The 12,089-nt window shown below is 56.2% G+C and overlaps 2 protein-coding genes across 2 annotated transcripts; one reads left to right on the top strand and one right to left on the bottom strand.

Moving 5' to 3' along the window:
* Positions 1 to 1,206: 1,206 nt before the first annotated feature.
* PUNSTDRAFT_92112 (uncharacterized protein) lies at positions 1,207 to 5,258 on the bottom strand. The gene is made up of 3 exons (XM_007387594.1): positions 5,162 to 5,258; positions 3,669 to 4,125; positions 1,207 to 3,221 (listed from the first exon to the last, which is right to left on the bottom strand). The coding sequence occupies exon 3, from the start codon at positions 2,059 to 2,061 to the stop codon at positions 1,312 to 1,314; it is 750 nt and encodes a 249-aa protein (XP_007387656.1). The 5' UTR covers positions 2,062 to 3,221; positions 3,669 to 4,125; positions 5,162 to 5,258; the 3' UTR covers positions 1,207 to 1,311.
* Positions 5,259 to 6,531: 1,273 nt separating this feature from the next.
* On the top strand, positions 6,532 to 7,594 carry PUNSTDRAFT_137936 (uncharacterized protein; the record flags this gene model as incomplete). Its single annotated transcript, XM_007387593.1, has 2 exons — positions 6,532 to 7,274; positions 7,357 to 7,594. 2 exons carry the CDS (start codon positions 6,532 to 6,534, stop codon positions 7,592 to 7,594), a joined length of 981 nt encoding a protein of 326 aa, XP_007387655.1.
* Between the last annotated feature and the right edge of the window lie 4,495 nt (positions 7,595 to 12,089).

The raw sequence follows: 12,089 nt of genomic DNA, 5'->3' as shown, positions 1-12,089 counted from the left end.
AAGCTCGCTTTGAAGCTTCTTATAACGACCCCACCACCGACAAGACGACGACTTTCTACAAGTATTGGATCCAAGCCAACCTTGATCTCACTAACCCGAACCAGCCGGACTTCACGTCGTCAGCCAAGGCACTATCGCGTAGGTTTTATCCACGGCTAATTACACGCCTAACTGCTCATTGAGCCGCTTCAGTGTTCTTGGACCAGAACGAATCAGCGTGGTCTTCGAGTCAATCACGCACGCAGGCGACGGATCTATTCCGATCCGCCCTCAGGCTCGAAGTCGCGTTGTTCGATTCTGGCTATGAAACGCCGACTCCGAGGGTGCAGTGACAGACCCCTACCAATCTTTGACGAATGGCCGTCGCGATCTTCTTGTCACTTGTACAGTATGCTAGCCGTGTAACTGTTTCTAGGTTACTCGTGAGTTGTACAGTACTGCATATTCGGTCTGGCGCTTGGGATAACAAACCGAGTTCGAGAGCAATCGATGCTCCGTTGATCGACTCTGCCCGTGCTTCCACTTGAGTAGTACGGGAGTATTTGCGAGGAAAGACTTCTCACCAGCCCAAGATTTGTGGGCAGCACTGCCATATAGCGTCGGTGCCCGTACAAGGTCATCGAACTTACATTGATGATACCCCCCGAGTTTGCATACCCGTGAGCTCGATGATCTTCCCGGAGTTTGCCATCTTCCCATCAGTAGGACGTTTATCGACGTCCACAACAGAATTCGTACTCACGCATCTCCTGTCATGCCTCTGCGACTTTTAAGATTGGAGCTACTTATATATATTTCGCTGTGTGCCTTCAAGCTGCTCTCTCGACGTCCCGACCCGCCTGCTACAAGTTCATCGTGTGCTGCTCGGGGTCACCGGTGCAAGTCCTGCATCTCTAAGGGGATCCTGCGTGCTTCGAAGCGAAAGACAGTTAAAGACTCATTCTCGCGCTCGAAGCGAGCGAGAAACTGATAAAACTATCACCCTGTGTAGGCCCGCAAACGACGGCCAAGTGCGTTCTCGTCAAGTTCGCTCGCCAGGTCTATAAAGACGAGCATATCGTATGAGCAAGTCAGTGCCACCGCGACAGTGTTTCTGAGACTAGACGAGTGATTGCAGCAGTACGAGAACAATGACACGTAATCGAACAATGTCGGAGCCAATCGGAGTACGAATCTAATGGCGCGCAAACGACACAACTTTTGAAGGCGGTATCATCCATATTAAGTATCAATTGCATTTACATAGAGCGATAGAAGAGTCAGAGTATAATACAGATGCGGATAAATAGACGTTTAGAAAGCATTAGGTGATCAAAGATGATCCTCAACATCTGACCAGCCGTCCGACTCATCACTCGGGTGGTCATTGACGTCACCGGCGGGAGGCACCTCGACATGCTCAATAACAACCGCAGAGTCATCGCCGTCAGCCTCGGAAGACGATGACGAAGGGACGGAAACATCTGAATTGATTGGCGAGGAGAAAAGGACGTCGACGTCACCGGCCGCTGTGGCGTCGGGTGTCGATGTGACAGGCAATGGGGAAGCCGATAGGCGAGCCTCGGACACAGGGACAGAGTCGACGAGTGGTTGCAGTTCTGGTGCTGACGAAGAATTTGTATTCAATGCGGGCACCTGAGAATCAGTAGCAGAACCTTTGTGGGAAGGTATCGGCTCAGACGAGTTCTCGGGTGAAACGGCGGCGACTTCGTCAGGCGGGCTGCCTCGAGATGTAATCGACTCGGAATGAGGAGGCGTCGACGTTGAGGCTTCGGACGGCGCCGGCGACTCGTGTGGGCTCTCCAGCGATGGCAGCTTTTCTGTGGCAGGCTCGATCAGCGAAGGCTTAGGGGCGTCAGCCTGGGCGGTATGAGACAGCGCGGAGGTGTCTGCAGTGTCTTGGGCTAAGCCTGGGATCGGTGTAGAGCTGGATAGGGCGTCGAAGGGTGCCGGTTCGGTGACGTCAACGGGACCACTGTTCACCTCCATAGCATGAACGTCTTCAGAAGCGGCTTCGTGTACGTTCTCGCTGGGTGATCGGTCGGAAGTAGCTTCCGCCATCGTCTGTTCGGGAGTCTCGGGAGCAGCGACAATCACGGTTCCGTCTGTGGAGGGCGCGGCTTGGCCATCCACGGTAGCTTCTTCAGCTGGAGCAGGCTCGTCGGCCTTCGCGTCCGCATCCTCCTTCGGCACAGGCGACCCAGGCCGCTGCTTCTCCACCTCCCTCTCGACCCTCTCCAGCTCGCGCTCAACGACAACGACCGCATCCTACCTGGCTTTCCTTATAGCATCGTCTCCATCGCTCTCCACCGCATCGAGCCTGACAAGGAGCAATCCGAGCGCGTGCGTATACTGGTGCAGAGGTCGGTTGTTCGCCGTGTACGCGAGGGTTTCCTCGTTCTCCGATTCAGCCGAATGGTCAAGGATAGGCGAGGGAGAGCGAGATGGAGTAGGCGAGGGGTTGAAGTCGAGGTGCTCCGGGAGATGGAAGTCGGACGAGAGCGAGTCGAACGAGGCACGAATGTTGGCGATCTCGTCGAGGGAGGAGGTGCGCTGATGACGGTGCGCACGGACTTGTTCGGCCGATGCGCCAGCGAGGGCGGGTTTACATTCTAGAGACGGTGCCCCCTGCGCCGAAGGGCTCGGGTCAAGCGCAGCAGTGGCTGGCTCTCTTTGATGGAAAGTGGCGGGCTCAGCGGAAGAGTTTGACGGGCCGGCCTGCTAAAGAAAGCAAACGCGGGTGAGTCATCGGAGAACCGACCCAGGTGAAAATAAATGGTGCATACCTGCTCGTTCACGTTGAACCGGACATTCTTTCGCTCCTTAGGTGCCTGAGCCTGAGCCGAACCGTTGAAGAAAGATTGGAGGAGCGACGTGAGGGTTTCCTGAACTTCTTGATCGTTCTCGACTTGAGCGCGTTGGCGGAGCAGGTGTTCGACCGTCACTTGAGGTGCGGAGTCGGAAGAACACGCGGGCATCGGCTCTTCCTTTGCCTTGCCCTTGCCCTTGACATCGACAGTGGTGCGAGGAGCTTGGGCGGCGGGCGTCGCACGCGGAGCGGAGGTGGGCTGGAGGAGAGCACGGATGAGGATCGCCATTCCGCCCGGCCTGATCGCGAGCAAGCTCACCTGTTTCTCCCGCTCAGACTCCGAGCCCTGCTCTGAGGGGGTGAAGAACGTCTCCAGGAGCTTCGAAAGTTCGGCTTGCTGCTGCCTGCGTCTATGGTGCACGACACTTAGTCACCACCAATTTTGTGCAGGCGCCAAATTGGCTCGGAGGTCAAATGTGGCGTGGGAGTTCTTTTCAGGCGGTGAATACTACTACGAGCAACGAAAAAGATAGTCAACAGTGCTCACCAAAGCTTTGAGGACGGTGTTGCAAGCTTTACAGCGCATTCGGGAGTATATATTGCACCAGAGCAGCAGTGGGATGATAATATGTGGCTGTGCAATCACTGCCCTATATGGAAGTGATTACATAAACACGCCAAATCAGGGTGACATTGAAATAATATCTCTCTGAATTTTGCGAAGTAGGACAATCGGTCTGGAGGATGTTTTCTATGCATGAATTCAGTGCTTTTTAACAGAAAAGAACGAAAAAATAGGCATTTTTGGGGTCACAATTCCTGTGCACAAAATTGGTGGTGACTAAGTGTCGTGCACCATAGCCTGTTCTAAGCGCGCAAGCTCCTCCTGACGGCGGCACTGCTCGACCTCGGCTAGAACCTGCTGTCTCAGCCAGGCAACCTGCTGGAGGTGCTGTCGCTGCCGTCATTGCCGAAGCGCAAGGAGCTCCTGCTGGCGACACGCGGCCTCCTCCTGCTGCCTTCGTATTCGCGCTCGACGTCGCTCTTCTGCGAGATTGGCAGCGAAGACGGCAAGGATTTCTTGTTGCTGCTGCTGCTGGCGTTGACGATAGTAGGCCTGCGCTTGTTGACGTTCGAAGGCTTCACGGCGGGCACGGGCGAGCAAGTAGTCGTGCTCCGCGAGTGCGGTCTGGTGAGCATAGCCGTAAGTGGCGTAACTCGATGTTGGTGCTCGGTGCAGGTGGCTATAGCCGTGGTCATAGTCGTCTAGCTCCGAAGTCCTGAAGAGTACGTGCTGGTGATGGACTGGTGTAGACAGTGTTAAATGTCAGGCGGCATGTCGGGCGCGGAGCGCGCTTGACCCGTCTGCAATGCGAGGGGTGAGATTGCTGGGCAAGCGCGTAAGGTACATCGGATGCGAGCGCGAGTAGATATACGTGTACAGCGATCAGATAATAGTGAGCACTGAACGCGCACTGAATTCTCATATTCCAACACACTCCCTTGCGCGGAAGGGCTCACGAGAATGAGACGGCGACACTCCCTGAAGCGAGCGAAAGGTAACAGAAAGGCACTCCCTCAAATGTGCAATCAACAAAGTCCATACTCCATTGGTCCAACATGCACACCACAGTGCGGGCGAATGGCGAGGTAACAGGTGCGAGGTGCGACGGCGGAGGGTAGCGGCGAGCGGCGGCGGCTGCGAGATCTTCGGCCGGCGGCGAGAAACAGTAAAAAACGGTGCGACTACGGCGCGGGTTCGATGGCGGCCTCGGCGGCGGCGACAACGGGGTGCGACCTCGATGAGGTGCGGTACGACTGGCTTCGGCCCCAGTGGCAAGCGGGTTTGTTTACGGATCGGCGGCGGGTACGTCTGGATTCGGCCCCAGAAGGCAAGCGATGGCGGGTTTGGGTTTGGGTTTGGGTTTGGGTACGGGTACGATTCGTGGTTCGTGTGGTTTCAGCCCCACAAGGCAGGTGCGTATCGATGCGGGTTCGTGTTCGGTGACTTCGGCCTCACCAGGCGGGTACGGGTGCGAGTGCGAGCATCGCGATGAGCGGCGATCTGCGGCGACGGGCAGGAGCAACGACCTCCGTGACTACGGTCGTGCGAGCGGGTGGTTTCGGCCCCACCGGGCAACTTGGATGACCCCAAGTGGTTGACGCGCTTGTGTTAAATGTCGGGCGGCATGTCGGGCGCGGAGCGCGCTTGACCCGTCTGCAATGCGAGGGGTGAGATTGCTGGGCAAGCGCGTAAGGTACATCGGATGCGAGCGCAAGTAGATATACGTGTACAGCGATCAGATAATAGTGAGCACTGAACGCGCACTGAATTCTCATATTCCAACAGACAGCACGAACGCGAGCATGATAGACAGATTGTGGGGTTAGATGTAGATGATCAGTGGTGATTATCTCGGCGGGATGAGACGAAGATCGGTGAGCCCCGCCATGATAACCTTTATAGTATATCGCGAGCGGGCTGCGTAAGCCATGAGTCGACCAGGAGGCTGACGCGGCGGGATGTGAGCGCTTTTGAGAACAACAGGATCGACGAGCTGAAGAAGCATCGAGAAAGCTCGATGCGCGTACGTAATCAGTTCCTGGTGACTCAGTTGCATTCATCCTCATACGCGAATGTAAAGCTGAATTAGCTTATCAGACAGCCCTAGCGACCATGTCCATAGATGTACACCAGCAAATGACGCAAAATGGTCATGCACAAGAGCCAGCAATCAACCTCAGCTATAAACCTCACCAATATGTGCACGTTTGGTGTGGACAGGAAAGCATGCACAGTCAACCATCTGCTCTATATACTACAGCAACAGCTAGGACGTACACATTCGCGTACTACAGCAGTAGTGAGCTCAGCCTGGTCAACACATTCCAGCAATCCCAAGACGTTGACGTGTTGCTCTTCCGTCACGTGCATATATCCTCGTACATATATCCCAGCTACACTCTCTCTGCACCTGCCCAATCTGTGTTCTTTGCGGAACGCTCCCACATACCGCCGCTGCCTTTCTTAAGATACTCCAGCACAAGCTGTATGGTTACTGTCAGGGCACGGCTCCCACACTCGCCTCATGTCCCATTGTTCCCCATTCTGCTTCCGCTGCTGTCCCATTTTGTTCATTTCCCCTAATACTTCCGTCTCCCTATTCGGTCAGGCTTCCCATGCCCTCCTTTTGGCATCTCCCCTATTTTGTTCTGTCGCTCGGTGCTCCTAGGGCCTCCACACCCCACGCAGCCTTCCTAGGCCGTTCCACTGGTCACGTGTTGGGTGCCCGAGGACCCTCCCTTTCTCTCATTGGACCATCTTTCGTTGCGCTGATGGATTATTCAGCTACTATATAGTTGCCTGTCGCACCAGGGAGCAACCCAGACTTGTTCTCTCAGTTGCCTCCCTGCCTTGTGCGACAGGTATGTGTATTCTCCCTCGTATCTTTGTGTATATACTCAGTTGCCTCCCTGCCTTGTGCAACAGCGTCTCCGCCGCCGTCCCAAGGGATCTGCGCTGCTCCTAGGAGGTCCAGCGCTCACCCTGACAGAAGAACAAGTCTCCACACTTCCCCTAGTGATTCCGCTCGCTGCCGGAAGGCCCTTGCTAGAAGTTCACACACACCTTGCCGTTCCGCCGGCTGTCAGAAGCAACTTCCAGTAAACCTATACTCTCACACCGCCTTCGTCCCGGTTTCCCCCGACTCGCCCCTCTCAGTATGGACGAAGATCTACCCCCCGTGGTGCCTCCGGCACTGCAGAATCAACCTGTACAAGCCGAGGAGGCCCCCCCAGAGCCACCAACCGTGCTGGACCTCCTCACATGCATCGTTGCCATGGAAGGGTATCTCCACCAGGAGCGCGTTAGGGCCACCATCAAGTTTTGTCACCCTGACTCCTTCGACGGCACACGGTCTATGGCCTGGACCTTCCTGCAGTCTGTGAATGATTACCTCAACCACAGCCACTGCGTCGATCCCATCCAGCGCATCCAGTTCCTGCTGTCATACTGTCACGGTGGGATGGCCGGTACCTGGGCCGACAACATCTCCAAGATCCGCCGCAACCTTCAGATGGGCGTTAGGGAACCCAAGGAGGCTCCGGCCTATCTCGCGTCTTGGGTACACATTGAACGTCACTTTCGCATGGCCTTCGAGGACTCCAACCCCACCGCCACAGCCTTCAACAAGCTCCGCACACTCCACATGGGCTCCTCGATCGCCGAAGACTTCATATGTCAGTTCAAGAATCTTGCCGAGGAAGCTGGGGACGACAGGGACGTCTCCCTCCTCACCACCTTCATGCAGGCGATCCCCTCCCACTTCCGGATCTCCCTGGAGTCCATGCCACTCAGGCCTGACACTCTCCCTGAGTGGAAGGCTGGGGTCACTCGTATGGATCGTCGCCTGAGAGAAGCCAGTGCCGCACGGCAGGCCGAGGCATCCCGCCTGCACTCTTTCCAGTGGGCAGGAGCTCCTAGGGCCCCGCCTCGCTAGCTGGCACTTCAGACCTACGCTCCCCCATGCACTGCCACTTGCTCGCAGGTCACGGCCCCCATCGCGCCTGCCGCTCCGCGCTTTACACCTCCTCCAGGACCTCCACCCTTGCCGCCAGGTGTTCCTATGGACATCGATGCCACATGTCGAGGAGGACAGCGAGTCTGCTATATCTGCCGCCAGCCTGGACACCTGGCTCACGAGTGCCCGCAACATGCTCAGATCTGTGCCATTGGAGCCCCTAGGAGAACAAGAGGCTGAGGACCAAGAAGAGGATTTTGTGTAGGGTCGTCTGCAAGCGCGCTGCAAACAACCAATAGATTCGCTGTACTGCCTGAAATCAATATGCCGGCCCCTGAGCCGATTCACCATATATCGCCTCAAGTACAGCAAGTTGCGCCTTCCTCGGAACCTCCTCCCTTTGTTTACGTTCTCGCCGGCATCTGTCAAGATCGGATACAAGCAAAGGGAAATAGGGTTGGAGGACCAAAGTCCGAAACGTATATACAAAGAATAGTATGAAGGAGAAGGAGAAACTCAAGGGGTAGAGTCGGAGTGGAGTCGGAGACATGTCGGAGATGCGTCGGCGTGGAGTCAATAAGCCGGAAGCATTGGTGAAGTTGAGATCGGATGCGGACCAAGCCTAAGCTCGTGCAATAGGCTGCTACGCACTCTGAGTCTGCAGGAGAGAGAGAGAAAAGCTTAGTCGATATCCGAACTGACTATCTACGGTACAGTTTGACGGTTTATATACATAAAAGAGAACAATGGCGAAATTGGAGAGTTGGAGATCGGAGGCGCCGTTTGGCGCACAAAGGGAACATACAGAGACGAGAGATAACGCATGGAACACAAAGGGAACATATCTAAGGAAGAGGCGGAAAGGACGGACCGAATGATCCGTCGCAAGCGACGGGAAACTAAAGTCTACAAAGGGAAACTATGATGTCAGACAAAGGGAACAGGAATCAGGAAAGTTGGAGTTGAATACGTTCAAGATCTGGAACCACCGGGGCGTTGAGCCGCCGGTGGCCCGGTGCACGTGATAGGCGTATCCCGCCCTCGACCAAAACGGGAAAGGTGGGATCAGCGTTGGCGAAGAAGTCGGCGAAGGGTTGGAGATCGGATCGGAGACGATTGGTGTGGATCAGTGACAATCAGCGGAGTGGATCGGCGTAGGTCGGTCTGGATCGACACATGACAGCGTCTCCGGATGCTCCCGCAGCACCGAGCTCCCCCTTCAGCTTCAGGCCACGGACTCAGGTCACAAGTTCACGGTCCAAGCCCTCCTTGACAGTGGTGCCACTGGGTGTTTCATCGACAATGACCTGGTGCTTCGCCATCACCTCACCACCAAGCCGCTCCCTCGCACAGTCCCCATCTACAACGTCAATGGTACCCTCAACCACTCTGGGGGGATGTCAGGGCACGGCTCCCACACTCGCCTCATGTCTCATTGTTCTCTTTTTCTGCTTCCGCTTCTGTCCCATTTCATTCATTTCCCCTAATACTTCCGTCTCCCTATTCGGTCACGCTCTCCCGCGCCCTCCTAGGCCTCCCGCGCCCTCCTTTTGGCACCTCCCCTATTTTGTTCTGTCGCTCGGTGCTCCTAGGGCCTCCGCGCCCGTGCGGCCTTCCTAGGCCGCTCCACCGGTCACGTGTCGGGCGCCCGAGGACCCTCCTCTTCTCTCATTGGACCATCTTTCGTTGCGCTGATGGATTACTCATCTGCTATATAGTCACTTGTCACACCAGGGAGCAACCCAGACTTGTTCTCTCAGTTGCCTCCCTGCCTTGTGCGACAGGTATGTGTACTTCCCCTCATATCTTCGTATATATACTCAGTTGCCTCCCTGCCTTGTGCGACAGCGTCTCCACCGCCGTCCCGGGGGATCCGCGCCACTCCTAGGAGCTCCAGCGCGTACTCTGACAGGGGATCCGTGAGACCGTGGACGTGATCATGCATTATGGCAACCACTCAGAACGTGTCACCCTAGCCGTATGCTCCCTCGGGCGTCCTACAGTCATTGTAGGGCACACCTGGCTCTACCATCACAATCCTGAGGTGTACTGGCGCACTGGGGAAGTGGAGATGTCCCAGTGCCCACCAGAGTGCAGTACCCGAAAAAAGAACACTAAGTACCACAAGCGGAAGCGGCGGGTCCGTTTTCAAACTCAACAAGACCCAGCCTGATGCACCCAAGGAGCCCTGCACCCCTCTTCCATGCCCCACCGTCGAGGACACCCTGGACAAGGAGTTTTCCGAGGAGCCTCTGCCGGCTGACAACTTCGTCCCTGAATGCTCCGACCGGGTCTTCGTGGTGATGCTGCCCACCGAGGAGGACTTTAGGCGTCACGAGATTTGCGCAACTGCCACCATCTCCTCTCGCCTAGCCGAAGAGGCGCATTCCTCGGAGCCTCCGCGTACCTTCGAAGACTGCGTCCCAGAGCACTATCGCGCCTTTCGAGACGTGTTCTCCAAGGAAGCCTTCGATGAGCTCCTGTCAAGGAAGCCTTGGGACCATGCGATCGAGCTGAAACCTGGCTCGGAGCCCCGAGGGAGCAAGGTGTACCCTCTCTCGCTGGCAGAACAGCGGGAGCTAGACGCCTTCCTCCAGGAGAACCTCGACTCTGGGAGGATCCGCCCCTCGAAGTCTCCCATGGCCTCGCCGGTCTTCTTCGTCAAAAAGAAGGACGGTCCGCTGCAGCTGGTCCAGGACTATCGGAGGCTCAACACCATGACGGTCAAGAACGCCTACCCCCTCCTGCTCATCTCCGAGCTGATCACAAAGCTACGTCGAGCGAAATACTTCACCAAGCTCGACGTCCACTGGGGCTTCAACAATGTCAGGATCAAGGAGGGAGACAAGTGGAAGGCAGCATTTCGGACGAATCGGGGCCTCTCCGAGCCGCTGATGATGTTCTTTGGCCTTTGCAACAGCCCCTCGATTTTCCAGACCATGATGAACGACATCCTCCGGGACCTCATTGATGAAGGCCTGGTCGTGGTTTACCTGGACGACATCCTCATCTTTACAGAGACGCTCCAGGAGCATCGGGACGCTGTGCGATGAGTGCTGGAGGTGCTCCAGAGGCACAAGCTGTACCTGAAGGCCGAGAAGTGCGAGTTCGAGAGGACGACAGTGGAGTACCTAGGACTGGTGATCACCCATGGGCACGTTGGGATGGACCCTGTCAAGGTCCGAGGAGTCTCCGAGTGGCCTGAACTGCGGAACGTCAAGGAAGTGCAGTCCTTTGTCGGTTTCTGCAACTTCTACCGCCGTTTCATCCGAGACTTCTCTCACATTGCCAGACCCTTCCACGCACTCACCAAGAAGGACACTCCGTGGGCATGGGGCCCCAAGGAGCGTAACACCTTTTTAGACCTGAAGAAGGTGCTCACCTCTGCACCGGTCCTGGTAGCTCCGAGGGACGACCGCAAGTTTCACCTCGAGATGGATGCTTCGAACTTTGCCACCGGCGCCATCCTCTCGCAGATGGGAGACGACGGGATCCTCCACCCCATCGCCTACATGTCCAAGGGCCTCTCCCCTCCCGAGCGCAACTACGACGTCCACGACAAGGAGCTCCTCGCCATCATTCGGGCTCTCGAGGAATGGCGGCACTTCCTTGAGGGCTCCCGGGAGCCATTTGAGATCTTGACAGATCACAAGAACCTCGAGTACTTCCAGACGGCGAAGTCTTTGAATCATCGGCAGGCGCGCTGATCCCTCTTCCTCTCCCGCTTCGACTTCATGCTCCACCACCGTCCAGGACATCTTTCTGGACGTCCCGACTCGTTGTCACGCCGGGCAGACCACTCCAAAGGAGCCGAGGACAACTGGGACGTCGTCATCCTACGCCCTGAGATCTTCATCCGAGCGCTCCGCCCCGTGGCGGTCCCCATCGACACCGACGATGCCGACATCCTACGGCGCATTCGTAACACCAAGGAGCTGGACAAGGAGGTTGAGGCTGCCATGGCGAAGCCTCACGGAGTCTCCCGGAGTGTCGATCATGCACCTGAATGGCAGTTCGAGGAGGACCTGGTACCCTACCGTGGCCGCGTCTATGTCCCTCGGATCGAGGAACTGTGAAGGAGGGTGGTAGAGCTTCACCACGACGTTCCTGTTGCGGGGCACCCAGGACGTTGGAAAACCCTCGAACTTGTCTCCAGGAACTACTGGTGGCCGGGGATTAGCCGGTACGTTGACCGGTACGTCAAGGGCTGCGACGTTGTCACGTGTCGGATCTTGGGCCGCAACCGGGCCAAGTACGATAGCTCCGGTCGTTCCAGGTTGTCCGCCATCGGAGTAGCAGCTCCGGTACCGGACCTGCGTTATCACATGAATAGTCCTCCGGCGACTCAACGTCCCGGTAGTTCTCGAGTCATAACGGATTCAACTCCGACGTTCACGACCGATATGCCTTTAACGGTTTGATATTCCCTTCGGACTTATTCTACCTCCGATTATCAGCTCGTAACCATATGATCCGTCCTTACGATTGACAGTTCCACATGGTTCATAGTTCCGATAACTCCTTATTCCACATGGTTCATAGTTCCGATAACTCCCTATCGATACGAGCTCCGAACCGTGCCTCCGCGTATATAAACTCCTAGCTCCTGTACTCTAACTCCTTAGTTCGAATATCGACTAAGTTACTCCTCTGCTCCGACACAGACTTAGAGCGCGTAGCGACTCAAGCCTTAAAGCTTGAGTCTGGTCCGTACTCGCACTCACTCTCTGTATCTCGAAACTCTGCTCCGACTTTCTCCG

The sequence above is a fragment of the Punctularia strigosozonata genome (assembly GCF_000264995.1).
Source record: "Punctularia strigosozonata HHB-11173 SS5 unplaced genomic scaffold PUNSTscaffold_14, whole genome shotgun sequence".
Classification (NCBI taxonomy): Eukaryota; Fungi; Basidiomycota; class Agaricomycetes; order Corticiales; family Punctulariaceae; genus Punctularia; species Punctularia strigosozonata.
Note: the sequence above shows the minus strand (reverse complement) of the source record. Positions and strands in the feature narration are given on the sequence as shown.